This window comes from Eublepharis macularius, chromosome 5, assembly GCF_028583425.1.
Source record: "Eublepharis macularius isolate TG4126 chromosome 5, MPM_Emac_v1.0, whole genome shotgun sequence".
Lineage (NCBI taxonomy): Eukaryota > Metazoa > Chordata > Lepidosauria > Squamata > Eublepharidae > Eublepharis > Eublepharis macularius.
The window spans coordinates 60,198,466-60,217,521 of NC_072794.1; the positions used below are offsets into that span (position 1 = coordinate 60,198,466).

Below are 19,056 nucleotides of genomic sequence, written 5' to 3' on the forward strand. Positions count from 1 at the left end.
CTACTTTTTCCTGGCCGCGCTTGTTGCACACCCCAAGCCAAACATACTCCCTTCCCTACTCCACCGCTGAGAGGCGGGAGGATGGCAACGAGCACGCGAGACAACCGGGCACGACCACAACAGGTGGGGGGAGGGGACAGCAGCTGCCGCCTCTCCAAGGCCCCTTGTTGAAAAGTATCTTAGCAACCGCACGGCCAATAGGGCGCCGCAGGGGAAGGGGGCGGGGCGCGAGAGTAATTCCGCGAGGAGCGCGTGGGCGGGGCCGGGGCGGTTGGCTGCGTTAGTGGAGGCTGAAGCCGCCGAGATTAAGCGCCAACGCCGGCGGGGCCGCGGGCACCGGTTTGTCCCGCCCCCTCCGCAGCAGCAGGTGCGGGGGAGGGGGAGCACTCGTGCGGCTAGTGAGGGGCAGGAAGCAACGCATGTACACGTGGAGGCTGGTGGTGGTGGGGGGTCGTAGAAGCACACGTGCTCTTTGAAGGGGTAGAATAAAGTTCCCGTTTTAGGTATGCAGCGGGCGCGTGGAAGGGGGCGGTGCAGGTATTCTCACGCCATTTCTGGTTTGGGTGAGGGCAGCCTTTTTAGGGGGAGGAAGAGTTTGTCCGCGTGCTGGAGGGACTGGGCTGGAGCTCGAGGCGTTTCATCCTGAGGGAGGGGTGGGGGGAGGAGGAGAACAGGCAGGCAGGCCCCTGTCTGTGAGGCGTTGAGCGGGTGGGGCGTGGAAGCCTTGACCTGGCGCAGCTTCCTACTCGTTCCTCTGGTTCTGTTGGGGGCGGGGTGGGGGGGTCTCCTCGCTCCCTTTCCAACGGCATGAGACGATGCGCCGCTGTTTTGGAGGGCGCGGGGCACTTAATCTGCCTGGTCAGCACAGAGTGACCCGAGTGGGTTTTAAAATTTTTAATAAAGAAATGAGACCCGATTTATTCCCTTTGATTTTGGTGCGGGGGCTTTAAAATCAAAATACTGGCGCGTGGATCTGGCAGGGTTTTTTGATCTGGCAGGAACGTATGCTAGATCGTTACGAGTCATGGTGTGTGCGGGTGTTTGTGTGTGTTATTTGCTGTCAAGTCGCCTGCGACATATGAATGAAAGAGCTCCAAAACGTTCTATCATTAACAGGCTTGTTCAGATCCTGCAAACTGGAGGACGTGGCTTCGTTTATTGAATCAAGCCATCTCGTTTTAGGGCTTCCTCTTTTCCTACTGCCTTCCACTTTTCCTAGCATTATTGACTTTTCTAGAGAATCTTGTGTTCTCATGATGTCACCAAAGCATGATAGCCTTAGTCTTGTCATTTTAGTTTATAGGGAGAATTCAGGCTTGATTTGATCTAGTACCCACTTATTTGTCTTTCTGGCTGTCCCTAGTATCCACAAAACTCTCCTCCAGCACCACATTTCAAATGAATAAATTTTCTTCCTGTCAGCTTTCTTCGTAGTCCAATTTTCACATTCATACATGGCAGTGAGGAATACCATAGTCTGGATTATCTTGGTCTTGGTTCACAGAGACATCTTTATCTTTAAGAATATTATCTAGCTGCCTCACAGCCGCTCTTCCAAGTCTCAATCTTCTCCTGATTTCTTCATTGCAGTCTCCCTTTGGGTTAATGATGGAGCCAAGGAATAGAAAATCTTGAACGATTTCAATTTCCTTATTGTCAACTTTAAAATTGTATATTTCCTCAGTGGTCATTACTTTTGTCTTTATGTTCAGCTGTAATCCTGCTTTGGCGCTTTCTCCTTTAACCTTCATCAGTAGTTGTTTCAAGTCTTCACTGTTTTCTGCTAGTAGTGTGGTGTCTTCTGCATATCTCAAATTGTTAATATTCCTTCTGTCAATTTTCATGGTACCTTCTAGATGTAATCCAGTTTTTCTTATGATATACTCTGCATAGAGGTTGAACAGGTAGAGAGATAATGTGCATCCTTGTCTGACACCTTTGCTAACTGGAAACCATTCTGTTTCCCCATACTCTGCCCTGACAGTTGCCTCTTGTCCAGAGTACAGGTTGCGCGTCGGGGGTGGGGGGGATTATCAGTTTGTTGTTTTTTATTTCCTTGTGTGAGCAGTGAAGGATGATTTTAAGGGGCTCCAGTTTAGGCACTACTTGGCAAGTTCTTTGGTGAGAAAAAGATATAACCCAGCGATATCCAGGCTGTGTATTCTTCTGATTGAGCATGAGCATGACATTTTAACATGATGTGTCCTGTATTACTGTGGCAGTGACCTACCTTTATGATGGTAGGTTTCTTAACAATAGTGGAAAAATGTATTTTTGTGCTGCTGACTTTCAACAAAATTCAAGATTTTATGCTGTGTTAGTAGTGGTATCTAGTTTTTAAAATTTATGTTATTTATGTATATAGTTTGCCTTTTTCACTGAGACTCAAGACCGATTACACATTGTGAGTCAATATAATCAAAAGCAGGGGACATTCAGTAAACAATAGGGTATGGATTGAAAACAAGCAGAAATCTTATAGAGAGCTGAAACAGTGCTGAAGCAAAACTTAAGCAATTTACCACGACATATTAAACAACATGGAAACTACCCAGTAGGAGCATACTTGCAGCAACAGGCAATACACAGTAGTATTGTTTGTTAGTCTTTATCCCTTTATCAAAGCATCTCTTCGAACCATTTCCTTACAGCACAGCTCTATTACCTGTGTTTTAAAAATCTCTCCTGAATAATTCAGTTTTGCAAAGTTTGTGGAAAGCCAAGAGAGTGGGAGCAAATCTGACTTTTCAGGCAGTCTGTTTCTTAAGGTGGGGCCACCACAGAGAATGCATGTGTATGGGCAGCTGTTGATTTTGCCCAGCTTTAGGGTGGCACCTGCAGAAGGCCCTGTTCAGATGAGCGAGAGCTGATGTTGCAGAGCATAGAGAGAGAGATGGTCCTATAGATATGAAGGGCCAGGGCTACAAAGGAAAGAAGGATAAACATGAATGATACTAATGTTTACTCACCAACAAGTCCAAAGGGCTCCCTAACTTTTTGGGGTGTTGCATATTATCTCATATCAAAACAAAGATTGGCTATAAGGTATTAAAAAGTTTGTACACCCACTGCTTCTTGACTCTGTTAAAGTTTGTCTCTCCTCCCCTCCCCAATAGTCTAGTTCCTGCCTTGTAAAGCAAAATTACTTTTAAGATTAGGCACAGAATTGTAAACTTGAACTTCTGTGGCCACATCAGGGTAATGTTGCAGTCTACAGAGGGGATTATTGTCCAAATGAAAGGCTTAAGCTTTTATAAACTCCCTTTACAGTTTGTTCTTAACAGTGTCATTTCTAGTTATGGGTAGTATCTTTTGATGAGATGCTCACACAAAAGCTGATCTTTGAAGTAGGTGTTAATACTGCAGATTTGGAATAAGTTAACTAGTGTTGACTATTTAGATGCTTTGCCTCAGCATGGGAAAATAATTTAAACTTTCTTATGCGAAGTATCTGGTGCTACTCAAGGATAACTTCTCCATATAGGAGCAGTGTACATGGTGCTCCTCGTGTCAGTTCTTGTGGTTCCTTCCTGTAGAAGTAGGTGACCCTCTTTTATCTCATTTAAACATCTTCTGCTTTGTTGCCCCAGTCTTAAGGAATGGCTTGTCCAAAGAGGTTACAAGGCCCTATCTTAATCAATTTTTAGAAAAAGACAGTTTTCTTCTACCAGCCATGTTGTTGCTGTTTTATGGCACTGTTTTTTTTCTGTGCCAGTGACACTGCTGCCATTTGTTTCATAAAAGCCTATTGAATTTGTTGCAATACGTGAATCAGTATGTTTTTTAAATATAAGTATGTTTCTGAAATCTGTCTGTGGTCCTTTAGAGAAAAGTGGGATAAAATAATTTGAGAAGGAAAAGAGCTGGTGTATAACATCTTGGGCTTTTGAGATGATATAGTATGTGGTACTGAGAGGCCAGCTGGTGTAATGCAATTGTCCTGAAGTGCTGCAGACATCTATTTGCCTTCAGTCAATTAATTCTAAAAGCAGCAGTTATTTTCACAATGTCACAAAGTCATGAGTGTGCTGTTGAGAAGAGTTCTTCAGTAGTTGGTTGCTTGTTAAACCTAAACCACATGACTGATTTTAGCTAAGGAAGAAATTAAATCACCCTGAAGTTTACAGATCAATTTTTATTCAACACTTTGCAGAGGAATAATTTTTCTGTTGTCTTGTACTTCTGGTAATTTCACTGCAATATAATTCTCTGCATGCTTTCCAGTTGCACACAGGATGGTTATGAGGATAAAATGGAGGAGAGGAGAATGATATAAGCCATTTTGTGTCCCACTAGGGAGAAAGGCCAAGTGTAAATGAAGAAAGTAAATAATCCCACAGTTAAACAGTGCTTACCTATCTACAGATACTTGTTCCTGGATGAATTCTCAAGCATCCACCAGAAAAATATGAGGCAGCTGTGTGAACCAGTAATGTCCTGGCTTTTCCTTAAAATTGCAAGTTATTTCAGATAGCACAAAACAAATGAGCTAAATACTATCTGACAGAATGAATTTTGCACTACCTAAATATACTTTCATTCAAACAGTATTGGCATGCTGGGAAAAGAAGAGCATTTCTCTCTTCAACTATAGTCCATTCTCCTCTCCAGGTCACTTTATATCAGAGTATATCTGCCTCACGAGGTGAAGTGACTGGTAGGAATAGATTTGGGTCGTTATAAATTCTCGATTGATTTATAAGACTTTTGACATGTCACCCAATGATTATTTTTGCTTTGTCAATTATACACGGTGACTGTGGCTGTGGTCCCACATAGGTGGTATAAGGTGGTGTTTGCTCACCTCAGGGGGCTAGTTTGTGTCTCAGTGTTATCGCTGTGTGCTGCATCACGGGGTTATATTCATAAGAATAGACCCCAAATGAAATGGGTTTGGCCACATTCAGATGTGGTAATAGGCATAAAAATCACCGTGTTACAACTCTCCTTGCTTCCAGGGTGATAATTGGGCCTCTGTGGAATGTCCATGCTTCTTACTTGGGCAGTGCTGCCCAGTGTTCTGCACTTGCTTTTGTGTACTTAAGAGTCTCCATGCTCACAGATTTTCCTTGTTTTGGTGGAAAGATGAGATCTGCACACATCGTTGAGATCAGTGATGTGGTTTGCCTGGGAAAGTTATAATTGGAAAATTTTTCTGATTCCAATTTAAGTAAATAATTAAAATATTTAAATTTAGCAAAAGAAGGCAAATACACCATGTACAAGCACTGGGGTTTGCCCATGCTTGATAGCCTACATTTAGCCTACCTAACATCATTGATTTGCAACATAACAGCCCTGACAACTATAGATAAATGGAGACTATATTTGCATAGGTGGGCCAGAATTTTTTTCATGGAAAAGTATAACATTGGAAAATTTTCTGCCCCATATTACTGATCAAGATCTAAAGATCAGTGTGTCTAGTCCTGCTGCTTGTGTTCAGGTTGAAACTGAGGAGACTTTTTCAAGGTGGCCATATGGTGAGTAGATTTGCTAGCTGTTCTGTCACTTGCTGTCCTCATCCATCAGTATATAATGAGATGTGTATGTTTTGTTCTTGAAAACCCACTATATGTCAGATTAGAAAGAGTTAAAGTATATTAGTGCTGCTGTGAATTATTAATATTTGGTCAGCTGGCACAAGTATGTTCTGGCTTTACTCATGTAAGGTGCCTCTTTATTAAACCAAGCCTTTTGAAGATTCTGCTAGAGTTTGTTGTGACTTTACTGTTGGTCCTAGCAGGTCCAGATATCCTGGATGTAGAATAGACTGAAAGGGAGAAAAGGAAGTGGTCAGACCACTGACAGTAGTGAACTTTAACAGATAAAAGATTTACTTCCCTGAAAAAGCAAGGCATGGCCTACAGAAGCTCAAGAATGCCATAATGAATGTGCTAGTATTTTAGATAGCACAGAACTCTTTTGATTTACCTGTGTTGCATAATTAAACTGTAAATAGTCATAGCCTTCCCCCCCCCCCAATAAACTAGAGTACTGTAAAGAGACTAGGATCTGTATTGTTAGCTCCTCACCAAACTACATTTCCCAAAAATCTTTGGAGGAAGACATGACTGGTTTATTAGTTCCATACCAGTTTGAGTATGTAGTTCAGGTACACCTATTGTTCTTGTTGCAACAAACTAATATAACTACTAGAATGTATATGGAGTTTTAGCCTGACAAGAAGCTGGTGTACTTGTTACTTTCAGAAGAGAGTTCAACACATATAATTTATGAATGTTAGAACATCCTCTCTCTGCTGATGAGGCCAAAATTCTCCATTATTCACTGGAGAGAAGATTAGTTGTCGGGAACAAACTACATCCCGCTAATCCCAGTATAGCCATGTTCTCACTGTGGTAGAAATTCAGAAATCATTTGAAAGCTCAACCTGTGCCAGATTTCTTTCTTAAAAACAATGACTGAGCTGGTCCTCAGGGTGATAGTGACATCTATTTTTAGAATAGTATATTTAAAATAGTAAGATGTAAAGTAGCAGGGTAAGGAATCCTTTCAGTTCTGAAGGGCTCAAAATATTTTAAACACATGCCTAATACATTTGTAGTAAAAATACGTATTTTTGCCAAGGTATTCATTTGCATGATATCTTGATCCCCATAAACATTAGGTTGGATCCAAAGCACTACTACCAGTGAAGAGAAATTAGCTGGGCAGGACTTCCCCACCTCCTTCATCCAGCAACAGCCCCTTCAAATTTTGCTCCTGGAGGATTAAAAGAACCCTCAGGAAAGGCATGGGAGGGGAATGGGGGTCCACAGTAGAAGGAACTAATTGGTGAAAATCAACCTCCTCTCCTATGCCCCTGAAAGTACCAGTATGCCAGCATAACTGCCCCTTTTGATCCAGGCTGGAAGTATTTTTTTCTTTTACATTGTCTGCTGTTATAGGAGGTACTAAATATTGATCATCTAAATGTTATTTTGTATTTTTCTCACAATATGATAAACACAGGGAGACGCTGTGAGATGACATTGCATGTTTTTGATTAGCTTCTGAGTTATAAAACCCATATAATGGTCATAGAAGCATCCTCGTCATGTACTGACTGATAAACACAGATGACAAATTGCATTAAATTGCCTTGTCAGTTCTCTTGGCACGGAGCTAAAACCTTGTTTTGAATTTGAAATTTGCCTAACTATTGCAGATTGAAGTATCTATTGTTCAGAAACACATTTTCAAGTTTTTGTCTAGTCATTTGAATCTAAAAATCCAGAAAAAAAGGCTTTAAAGAAATATAATGTCTTCTACGCCTGCTTTCGACGCCAGTTTGAATTAAATTAATTAATCTAAAACATTCTTTCTATTTTAGGACATGCTTACGTAGGAGGTTTAACCCACAGTGGCCCTCATGCTTCTCTGCTGAAGCAGTCGATCAGGTACTCTGGATGCATTTGTTGCTATGGGAGATTGGAACACTATTGCAGTGCCAGCACAGTTACCAGGTAAATTATTGAAGTCAAAAGATGAAATGTGGGTGTGTTTAATGCCGGGAAATAACTAGCTACCTGTTTATGAACCATTTATTAATTACTAGTTTATAAATACTCAACAAGTTTTTCAGAATGGAAATGCAGAATGGTGCCGCTTTATAATGTATTGTGTTGTAAATGCTGGCTTTTGCAGAACTGTAATACATCCTTCTGTATATATTACTTATTTTGACTAGCACTTGGGTTATATCTAATAGTACGCTTAAGTGTTCTGAACAAAAGGAAGGTCTGCCATAAAATACATGATTTTAAAAAAAAACTGTATCACTAATACTTATTCTATTGAACAAATGTATAGGTTGCCTTGGTATAATAAGTTTTCCAAGGTTGCTCAAAGTAAAATAAAGTGCAATAAAGTCATAAAACCTCCGTGTTGACTATATGGAAGAAGTATAAGTAAGTTCATTGTTTAATCAAGTGTGAAGGTTCATAGCAAGCTTGAGCCCCAGGAATGTTTTGAAATTGTTCTGATAAATAATTTGCTAAATAATCACCATAGCTAAATGATTCTAAACTGTTTAGCTGACAGTGACCTTCTGAAGTTTCTGTTCTTTACTGTGTAAAACTTACAGTAATGAGTGGTTCTAAGCCTGATCTGCTTTGTGTATTTTTTTCCCTTAGATAACAATATTCCTTGGTATACCTCAGCCAAAAAGATGTCCCCCTCAAGTTTAAGTATACATGTTCTAAGCTCACCACTGCCTTTGTCCGAAAGCACACACAGCTTTTCCAGTGCCTTCTGCACAGATGAGAATATTGAACAGAGCCTCTCCTATCTTAATATGGTAAATCAACTGGTTGATAAAATCCAAATTTTTTTAATGCAGAGGAGCTCTCTTGGAATACCCTCCCCCTGCTTGCCTCCTTAGTGGCATTAGGGGTCATGGGATTTGTTGCTTATCTGAAAGTTATTAGAAGTTCAGTCTGGGAAGAGGGATTGGTTTTAAATAGCTTCTCTCTCCTGCGATAGGAGCTGACCACACTTGGATTCCCTTCACTTTATGCTGACTCCAAAGGTAAAGAGTTGCATGTAGTATCAGTTTTAAACTGTATGAATGAACTACTCCAGCTTCAGCGCCGGCATCTTCGAACTCGGGAAGAAGCAGAAACTCAGCATCTCAAACTGAGCAGTGACATGGACCATCTGCAGAACTGCTATGCTAAACTAAAGGTACAATAGCATTTTTGGTACCTGGATTTGAGTCCAGTGGTACCTTTTGATATCTGTCGGTCTAGCATCTTTTTATCCTGTCCTTCTACTCAACAGCTCAGGGTGGCGGACAAGGTTCTTCCTTCCCTATCTTATCCTCACGATAATCTTTCTCCCATACCCAAATGTTTGTTTCAGGCACGCTCTCTACACAGACGTACAGGAATTGGTCATTAGTACCCTTGTAATTAATGTCTAATCAACTAAAGCCTGAGGCCAGCCTAGAAGTTAAAACTTTAAATCTGCTTTACTTGATTATGAGAGACTGACTGGTCTCTGACCTTATTAGTGTGGCTGCCAGTCAGACTGACCTCTTTTGTGGAAGCAAGCAGTCAGTTTTCTGTACAATCTTGACAGAGTGTGTCTGATTCAAAAGTAATATAGTGACTTCGACATAAGATTATATGTTTGTTTAAGCAAAAGTGATTAATTCTTCATTTCATAGAATCATAGGGTTGGAACGTACCTCTAGGATCATCTAGTCGAACCCCCTGCACAATGCAGGAAATTCAGAACTACCGCCCCCCCCCCCCGACTGCCCCAGTAATCCCTGCTTCATGCCCAGAAGATGACAAATCAGCTCCAGAGGACTACAAACTAACACGGCAAACTCCTTTGAAGCCTCACACAAGCCAACTGATCTCCACACCAAAAGGAGATGTTTACATTTACTAGCAAAGGAATGTTTTGGTTGCATCTTCGCTCTCACCCCCTAATTGCATCTTCTCTCTCCTCCCCTCCTCCCCCTCCTCTTCTATATTTGACCAGTTTCCGTACCATGCATCTGACGAAGAGAACTTGATTCTCGAAAGCTTATGCTACAATAAAATTGGTTAGTCTTAAAGGTGCTACTGGACTCTTTTTGATTTTGAAAACAGCTCCAGGATCCCTAGCCAAACTGGCCTGTGAAAAATTGCTACCTGACCCCAAGGTGACAATCGGCATTACCCTGGGCATGTAAGAAGGGCTACGAGAACTAAGCACTGATGTAACCCATTCTGCCCTCCCCCTCATGATCTGCCCAGGTTCACAGAACCAGCATTGCTTTCAGATGGCCATCTAGCCTCTGCTTAAAAACCTCCAAAGAAGGAGCACCCACCACCTCCTGAGGAAGCCTATTCCACTGAGGGACTGCTCTAATTGTGAGAAAGTTCTTCCTGGTGTTTAGTCGAAAACTCTTGATTTAACTTCAAGCCGTTGGTTCTGGTCCGACCTTCTGGGGCAGCAGAAAACAACTTCGCACCATCATCTATATGGCAGCCCTTCAAGAGCTTGAAGATGGTTATCATATCACCTCTCTGTCATCTCCTCTCCAGGTTAAACATTCCAAGCTCCATTTACTTAATCCATGCAAGCGTCCAACCAATGCAGTTACACAGTTCTTTCAGAGTTGCTGAAGTTGGGTTGTTCATTCCTGTGCTGTGGCTGTCTCATTAAAGCTAAGAGAAAGATCATTCTGTACAGGCAGCCTTCGTAGTATGACACTTCATTGAGAGTAATGGTATGGTGGACATACCTGCAGCTTTCTCTTTAATACTGCGCAGTTCTGTCTTCATTGTACATGTCTGCCCGTGTGGCTCTTGTTGTTCCTTTGCAAGCCTTAGAGTGATAACAGATCTTACATTATCCATTAAATGGATTGCTGTACGTGGAGCTCCTCTAGCATTGTGCTAATGCAGTGCTTTGTAGATTGCATGTGGCATTGTCCTTGAATAAACTGCCATGTGGAAAGCACAAATTGGCACATGCAGATGCTCATCTGGGGGTAATCCCTCCTCTCCCCAGGTGGCATTGTAGGTGGCAAGTTGAAATTGAATAACTGCAGTCAAGCAGGGAAGAAATGTAGATGCTATTCAGTTTGACCTGTGAGCGGAGTTGGTACGCTAATGTTCTAAAATGCCAAAGTTCTTATTAGTAGCCAATATGCATCATCCATTTCTGGTAAATTTTAAGTTGCAGATGCTTTTTTTTTGCCTTTTTTAATAGGAACAACTGGAAACCTCTAGAAGAGAAACAGTTGGGCTTCAAGAAAGAGATAGACAACTGCAGTGCAAGAATAGAAATTTGCACCTATTACTCAAAAACGAAAAGGATGAGGTTAGTTAGCCTGTACTTTGTGAAAATTGTCCCTTTGGGCTGTGAGGCTTTCTTAAGCATTGGTCATGTTTCATTTTATAGGGAGTCCACTAAGGGAAGGACTATTGAAACTTGTCCAAACTAAAGTCTTGTGTGATCTTATATGGCAGGTGAATTTGCCACGAATGCCCATGTACACCTTGTGATTTCTCATGTCATATATCTATTTTAAGCTACTCTGAACACTGTGCACTGGTGGTTATTTCCAAACCTGGGCCAGCATTATTCTTGCTACAATAATTGCTGCAAACTACTATGTTATTTTAAATTCCCACTGATACCTCCCCAAACAAGTAGATCAAAAACATATCCTACCACGTTAATTATTTCTTTGTGTGGTGGAGAGTGCCCTCAAGTCATAACTGACTTATGGTGACCCCTAGTGGGTTTTCATGGCAAGAGGTTAACAGCTGGTTTGCCATTGCCTGCCTCTGATTTCTTTGTGTACCGTATTCCAAAATCATTGAACCAATTTACAGCCCCACCACATACGTACTATGGCACCCTTTGCTTTAACACACTTCCAGCAAAGATCAGACTTGCCAAAAATGTTAAGAGCCCCTAAAATTTCTCTTGTGGTAGTTGGAGAGAGGAGCCATGGCTTAGAGGTAGAGCACTTTCTTTGTATACAAAAGTCCCAGGCTCGATCTCTAACATGTACAATTAAAAAATCTCATGCGGCAGGCAATGGGAAGGACTTTTCTGTTTTTTTTAAAGATATAATAGTAGCTTCATAAGTAATAAACACTAGATTTTGACTCTTCCCTTCTCTTTCAACCTCTGATTCACCCCTTGAACCTATAACCAACCAAGAGATCTAGGTTGAAGGATGATTATCTGAGGGAGCTGCTCACGTAAAAAGCCTTTAATCACACTCCTTGTAATTACTAGCATCTTAACTTTCTGATGTTAACATCTGCTTGTGTTAATCCTTGGAATTCCTTGGTTATTGCATAATTATTGATACTGGCATAGTTGCTGATCCTATGCAGGTTTCTTATTAGAGAGAGGACCAGTTTAATTTGAGTAAGCTTTTTATAATGATGGTATTTTTGCAGGTGCAGAAGCTACAGAACATAGTTGCAAGTCGAGCTACCCAGTACAATCATGATATGAAGAGAAAAGAGAGAGAATACAACAAACTGAAAGAACGTTTTCACCAGCTGCTCATGAACAAAAAAGATAAAAAACTTGGTACGTCTTAGAGATCTCTTGCAGCAAGTTTGTGTTCTTGTGTGTGACAGAGAGAGTGAGAGAGAGATTATTAGATTCCCTTCAGCCATTTCAGTGCTCTGCCACCTCATTCCCTTATGTGAACCAGGACTAATTCATAGCTAATTGTGGCAGCACATCTTGAAGCTTCAGGGAACACTGTTTTTTGGAATATCCACGTCTAAAATGTATGGACATAAGAGGTAAAGTACAGTATTGATCTCTCCTCCCAAGGATTCAGCCTGAAGGCAGAGCCCTAGTCTGGGATGCCACTGATGATGGGTGCAAGTTGTAAAGATCTCCTTTAAAAAGGGGAATATGGAGGGGGGAGAGATGACTTTGGGGGGGGGGGAATCTGTTGCAGGCTTAACAAAGTATTTATTTATATACCTAAAAGTGGACTAGGTCAGCAATTTGTTCCATTCTCTGGGACTTTTTCTCTTTTTGTCTTCCCACATCGGGCACTACATAAGGTAGCCGTGGGGAAACTCTTTAGCACTTATAGGCCCTTTCTCTCCTCCCCTCTAGCAGCTTTATCCCCCTTAAGTCAGATTAGTACCAAGAGTGACGGGGCATTCTCCCTCAGTTCTCTTTTCTGCCATGGAGGCAAGAGCATTGCCACTGTTGTTTTAAAAGTGTTTTAAAATAATAACAACAAAGTGGTATCAATAACATGTAAAGAGATCTGGACCTTTTTATGTTAGAGAGGGCACTATTTGAAGTGCACTGTATGGGATCAGAATGGTGCTGTCTGATGTCCTTTATGTCTGTCCTGTCTGGATGAAGCCCATAATGTCACAACCATAGTGCAACTAAAACAATTGTGTCTATTTTTTTCTTCAATGAGTATAATTTTTTCTCCTTGTAGCTATGGATGTTCTAAACTATGTTGGGAGAGTTGATGGCAAGCGAGGTGGATGGAGAACTGGAAAAACAGAAGCTAGGTAGGATTCTCATTGTGTAACTATTCTTGCTCACGATTATTTATTTAGAATAACTTCATCCTACTTTTCAAAAAAAAAAATTGCCTGATCTGATGGCATGTCAACACACGATAAGTTTTGGGTCATCTTAAAGAATAACCAGCTGTTGTTTTAACATAAATGTTCATGGTCTAGAGCCATTTCAGATAAAAACTTGACTTAGCCTTTAAAGTACTGCAAGGCTTTTGTTTGTTTTTTGCCGCCACAGGCTCAGTGGCTACCTCTGCAGAATTACTTCAGATAGAGATTTATTTTAACTTTTCTGCTTTTAGGAACGAAGAAGAAATGTACAAAGTTCTCCTAAATGAGTACGAACAGCGGCAAAAACAGCTTCTTGTGGAAAATGCTGAGCTCAAAAAGCTGCTGCAGCAAATGAAGAAGGAGATAATCTCTCTCCTTCCACCACAGAAACAGAAACCTAAAGAGAAGGCTGAAGATGGCAATGGAACTGTAAATGTGCGTGTTTGTATTTTTATTTTAACAACAATGATTGCTTCTGTTGCATGTGATTTCTTGAACTCTACTTTCAACAGGAATGAATTTCAGCTTCCACAAGCTACTTGTTGGGTTACTTCTTGGGTGGATGAGGTTAAATGAGCAGATGTGGTGTTGTGGCTAAGAGGCAAAGCTGTGGTCCAGGATGCCGCTGGTTCATATCTCATCTTCCCCAAATTCATGGGGTGGTCTTAAGCAAGTTTTTCTCTCAGCCTTAGTTTCCCATTTCAGATACGGGAAATGATAAAACTGGCCTACCTCAGAGGGCTGTTTTAAGGATTACGTTGAGATCATGGGTGTGAAATGCTTTAAACCGTGAATGTATGTAAATGCTAAATTTTATTAGTTTCATTTTTTCCCCTCATAGCAAACAGAAAAGCGAATACCTTGTAGAAGGACATGACTTACCTCTAAGAATACATTCTAAGTATTCCTGAATATTGGAAACTCTTCCTCTTTATATTCAAAATGTTCTGCAAATTATTAGTACTCCTTGAGGAGTTAGCCGAGTTAGTCTGTAGTAGCAAAATCAAAAAGAGTCCAGTAGCACCTTTAAGACTAACCAATTTTATTGTAGCATAAGCTTTCGAGAATCACAGTTCTCTTCGTCAGATGCATGGAGGGCAAAAAGAAACTGATCAGATACAGAGGAGGAGAGGGGAGGGCGGAGTAGATGCAAACAGCTCCTTCTGATATGGAGATGCAAACAGCTCCTTCTGATATGGAGATCAGTTTGCTTCTGTTAAGGAAATCAGTTACCTCTGTTAAATGAGATAACCATTCATAGTCCCTATTCAGTCCCAGCTTGACAGAGTCAAATTTACATATGAATTCCAATTCAGTAGCTTCCTGTTGGATTTTGTTTTTGAAAGGTTTCTGTTGGACTACAGTGACCTTTAAGTCTTTGATGGAATGTCCTGGTAGATTGAAGTGTTCTCCCACTGGTTTCTGGACGTTGCCATTTCTAATGTCAGATTTGTGTCCATTTATTCTTTTGCGTAGAGATTGGCTGGTTTGTCCAATGTACAGAGCAGACATTGTTGGCACATGAGGGCATATATCACATTGGAGGATGAGCAGCTGTAAGAGCCAGAGACAGTGTACTTGATGCCATTGGGTCCTGTAATTGTATTCCCTGGGTAGATATAAGGGCAGAGCTGGCATCTGGGTCTGTTGCAGGGCCTGGTACCTGTGCTGGTGACTCTGCTAGCTGATTAATGATTGTAAGTGAGAAGTTGTTTAAGGTTGGGGGGCTGTCTGTAGGCAAGGAGAGGTCTTCCACCCAGGGCTTCTGAGAGAGAGGTATCATTTTCCAGGATGGGTTGTAGGTCACTGATGATACGTTGGATGGGTTTGAGCTTTGAACTATAGGTGACAACCAGTGGTGTTCTGTTGTTAGTTCTTTTAGGTTTGTCCTGGTGCAGGCTGTTTTTGGGTACTAGTCTGGCCCTGTTGATTTGTTTCCTCACTTCATTTGGTGGGTACTGTAGCCCCTTTCAAACCTTTCAAAAACAAAATCCAACGGGAAGCTGCTGAATTGGAATTCATATGTAAATTTGACTCTGTCAAGCTGGGACTGAATAGGGACTATGAATGGTTATCTCATTAACATAACATTATCTCATTAACATAACATTATCTCATTAACATAACATTATCTCATTAACATAACATTATCTCATATGCTGGGCTACCCCTGGGCCTGATCCGGAAACTACAACTGGTCCAGAATGCGGCGGCACGGGTCCTGACTGGTATACCTTACCAGTCACACATCACACCTGTCCTGCGCCAGCTGCACTGGCTTCCAGTTGAATTCCGAATCAGGTTCAAAGTGTTGGTTCTTACCTTTAAAGCCCTGAGTGGGTTGGGACCGGCATATCTTCGGGACCGCCTCTCCCTGTACGTTCCCCGGAGATCGCTCCGATCAGCGAATAAATATTTACTTGTGGTCCCCGGCCCTAAGGAAGCCCGCCTCGCTTCAACCAGGGCCAGGGCCTTTTCAGTCCTGGCCCCAGCCTGGTGGAACGCTCTGTCAATGGAAACCCGGGCCCAGCGGGACATATTATCGTTCCGCCGGGCCTGTAAGACAGAGCTGTTCCGCCAGGCGTTTGGTGATTGAAGGGGGCGGTGCCATGTCGGCCTCCCACCTTTGGGGTGGGGAAGGTTCTCCCCACCACTGCACCTTGTTAATTTGTTTTATTATTTGTATATTGATTTTAGTTTTTGTTTTTATCAATTTTAACTGTTCACCGCCCAGAGCCCCTGGGGATGGGCGGTATATAAATTGAATAAATAAATAAATAAATAAACAGAGGTAACTGATTTCCTTAACAGAAGCAAACTGATCTCCATATCAGAAGGAGCTGTTTGCATCTCCATATCAGAAGGAGCTGTTTGCATCTACTCCGCCCTCCCCTCTCCTCCTCTATATCTGACCAGTTTCTTTTTGCCCTCCATGCATCTGACGAAGAGAACTGTGATTCTCGAAAGCTTATGCTACAATAAAATTGGTTAGTCTTAAAGGTGCTACTGGACTCTTTTTGATTTTAGTACTCTTTAATAGCATTTTATTTTCTTCATTAAAAAAATTGTGTGACTAGATTAAGTTTGGTGGTTCTGAGATCTTTCATAGAGTGACTGTCATTTGCAAAACAGAGGCTTCATTCATGGCTTGGGCTCCCATCATGCCCAGTTCAAAAACTGAAGACTTCTGCATTCCTAGTATACCATTGTCTTTCATTTCATCCAGTTTGGACACAGGAACAAACTGGTGTGTTCCCTTGCCCTACATATCAGAATTCCAAATGTGAGATTCTTCCATTTCTGAGTTGTGGAGAACGTATGAGCCTTTGGACTCATCTAATTTCTGTTGACTGATTATTTGAATATAGCCAAAGATCTATCTAGATCTGATTCCTGTTGCTTTCTTTTTGTATTATGTTGCATGTGTTGTAATCTCTGTCACTCATTTTCACTGCCTTCATGTTCATTAATGCCTGTCAATCTGTGACTTCATAGAGTCTGCATTCAATATGATTCTACAGCATTGGAGTGGAATGTGTTATCTTCTAGGGTCAATAGATGGTCTTGCTGCTTTGCTTATTTCCAGCATGAAAAATACTCTGGTTTAAAGGAATGATCTGGGTGCTGGGAAAGAAGGTTGCAGTAAGAGAGAAACTGGAAAGTTGGAGGGGGACTCTGCAGTGAATCCTGCTCTATATTAAATGTTTATAATATCAAGTAGTTGTTTCCTTGATACTTGCGCTTCCTAGCTGTTTTTTGACATGCTTGTTAAGTCTTGAATATTTTTATGTCAGATCTTTTTTAAAAAATGGTTTCTAGAACCACTAAAACTTAAATAGGTAATTATCTCCAGTTTTGACCATGCCCCATTTAGAAATAAAGGGTTAAAATGTTGCAATGTATTTGAATTTCTTAAACTGAAATGAGATATTGGGCAAAGGCTAGTAAAAGGAGTGGACTTTTTCAGGAGATCTTGAAGTTCTGTTTCTGCAAAGAATAGCCAAATAGCTATGTTGACTCTAAGCTCAGTGGCCCTAAGTGGTGAGTCAGTAGTAAAAACTAAATCACACACACAGTTTTAGGTGGAATGGCTTGTGGAAGCTTCTGCCTGCTGAGATTCATGGGAGTTGATCTACTTGTACAAGGGGGAGGTTTAATCCAAATGCCCCTGTTTGCTGCAGCCCTCAGTGCTGTATGGCATATTGTTCAGAATTGGCACCCCCTCTATGGGAGGGAGGCAGGCACAGGAAGATGCTGTGGGGAAAATGGGGGTGATCCATTTCTGCAAATGTTTTTATTCATGGGAGCTGAACGCCAACTCACGTTTATCTGTCTAATCTATCTCTGTGCCACATACTTCAGTCACCTAAGCTGCATGATTTGTTCTTACAGGTCCTGTCGGACGTGGAGGATGACTCTGGAGAAATAAATAAAGAGAACATGTGGGAACTGTCTTGTGACACAGTGCGTGAACAGCTTGCTAATAGCATTCGAAAGCAGTGGAGAATGTTGAAAAACCATGTGGAAAAGCTTGACAATCAAGGTAAAGCTGAAATCGAATTGTGCTTGTGACAGCTTTGTTTGAATCATTTGCTATAATTGTTACTTGGTATGAAAATTAATTATGATTATTATTACTCCTTAATAATGGATTAAGAATCATGGACAATAGAAAAAAGACAACAGAAAAAAGAGGGCCCTTATGTTTAACATAGAATAAGCGAGACTTTGAAAATGATGTATAGTTGTTGCAGAGAAAATCAGAACTCAATTTGTAGTTTAGTTTTTGTCTTTTTTCTTATCTATCTTATTTTCTTTTTATTATTATTAGCTGCTTGTCTTGTTTGTTATTTCGTGTTTATATATATTGTTAGTGTGGTTTTTTAGATTGTTGTGTTTTTTATCTTTTATGTTTACTGTTTATAGCTTAAATAAAATTTGTAAATAAAAAAAGAAAATTAATAATTAATATTGGAAATTTTTGGCATACTTATAAAAACTTATAAAACTTATAAAAACTAATGGTGTGGCAATAAAAACATAGGGTGGACCTAAAAAATGCCAATTGGGATGGCTCATTCTCAGCTGTCCTTTCTTTCTCCAGCCCTTTGACAAGTCATAGCTGAGAGTTGGGGGATCCTCATATGGGGCTACAGCTGAGGAAATCACCCATATGCACTTAAGCAAGAGAGGATATGGGGTGGATCCAGCGCAAAGAGGATCCCCCTGCCTGCAGAAGAACTGGAAGCATAGTAGCATTTAACATTGCAATTTGTATTTGAGATACATTGGAATGTGGAAAAAAGAGAGACAGTTCACACTGCATCATCAAGAAAAACTTTAAAATTATTTAAAACTATAATACATCCAGTAGACTTTAAAACTTGTAGAATTTTTTAATATAGCAAATTTCTAGTTGTCCATCAGTGGAGGAAGGTATACTTGTATGGGTTAGGTAGTGCCTACTCCTTGTTCCATGAATAGGGAATATGAAGTGTTCAACTCCACCGCACCCCCAGTCCATGCCCTGTCCACTCCATGGATGGATAAGCTTCCACAGCTCTCTCACCACCTTGAGAAAAAAGGAGGAAAAAAACTGAATCACTGAATCACTGAAACCAGCATCATTTCCCCCACTTCTCACTTGCTAGCAGTGGCAACAGAGCAAAAGGGAAGCAGCTGTTTTGGACACATCACTTCAAGGCAACAGCTGGAGCTGAGCTGTTGTGACAGGGCACTGTGGCTGTTTCATCTCCAGGGCAAACATCTGGGGTGGCAGTCAGCATCTTTCCTTTAGCTGCCACTGTCCTCTTGCCTGCTGAAGCACCAGCTGAGACAGGGAGTGGACAGCAAGTGCTCTCCCACTCCAAAACACTGGGGGAAGGACAGGCCTGTCAGCGGAGACACACAGAGCTCATCTGAGCTGGCACCTCTAACCCCATTGACTTTGCAGGGCCAAGATGGCCCTGGAAAGTAG

At 41.3% G+C, this 19,056-nt stretch overlaps 1 protein-coding gene across 3 annotated transcripts in view; it reads left to right on the forward strand.

Annotated features, from left to right (window-relative positions):
• Nucleotides 1–279: 279 nt before the first annotated feature.
• The window catches only part of SSX2IP (SSX family member 2 interacting protein), a 28,156-nt gene continuing 9,379 nt past the window's right edge, over nucleotides 280–19,056 (forward strand). The window contains exons 1-9 of one of the 3 annotated variants that reach the window (XM_054980520.1): nucleotides 280–367; nucleotides 7,337–7,469; nucleotides 8,139–8,302; nucleotides 8,488–8,688; nucleotides 10,714–10,824; nucleotides 11,922–12,057; nucleotides 12,944–13,019; nucleotides 13,331–13,514; nucleotides 17,472–17,622. In XM_054980520.1, the coding sequence (XP_054836495.1) occupies nucleotides 7,427–7,469; nucleotides 8,139–8,302; nucleotides 8,488–8,688; nucleotides 10,714–10,824; nucleotides 11,922–12,057; nucleotides 12,944–13,019; nucleotides 13,331–13,514; nucleotides 17,472–17,622 (1,066 nt within the window). In that variant the 5' untranslated portion in view covers nucleotides 280–367; nucleotides 7,337–7,426. Of the gene's footprint in view, nucleotides 368–414; nucleotides 504–5,402; nucleotides 5,484–7,336; nucleotides 7,470–8,138; nucleotides 8,303–8,487; nucleotides 8,689–10,713; nucleotides 10,825–11,921; nucleotides 12,058–12,943; nucleotides 13,020–13,330; nucleotides 13,515–17,471; nucleotides 17,623–19,056 lie in introns of those variants that run through there. The other 2 variants (XM_054980521.1, XM_054980522.1) reach the window with 2 other exon arrangements.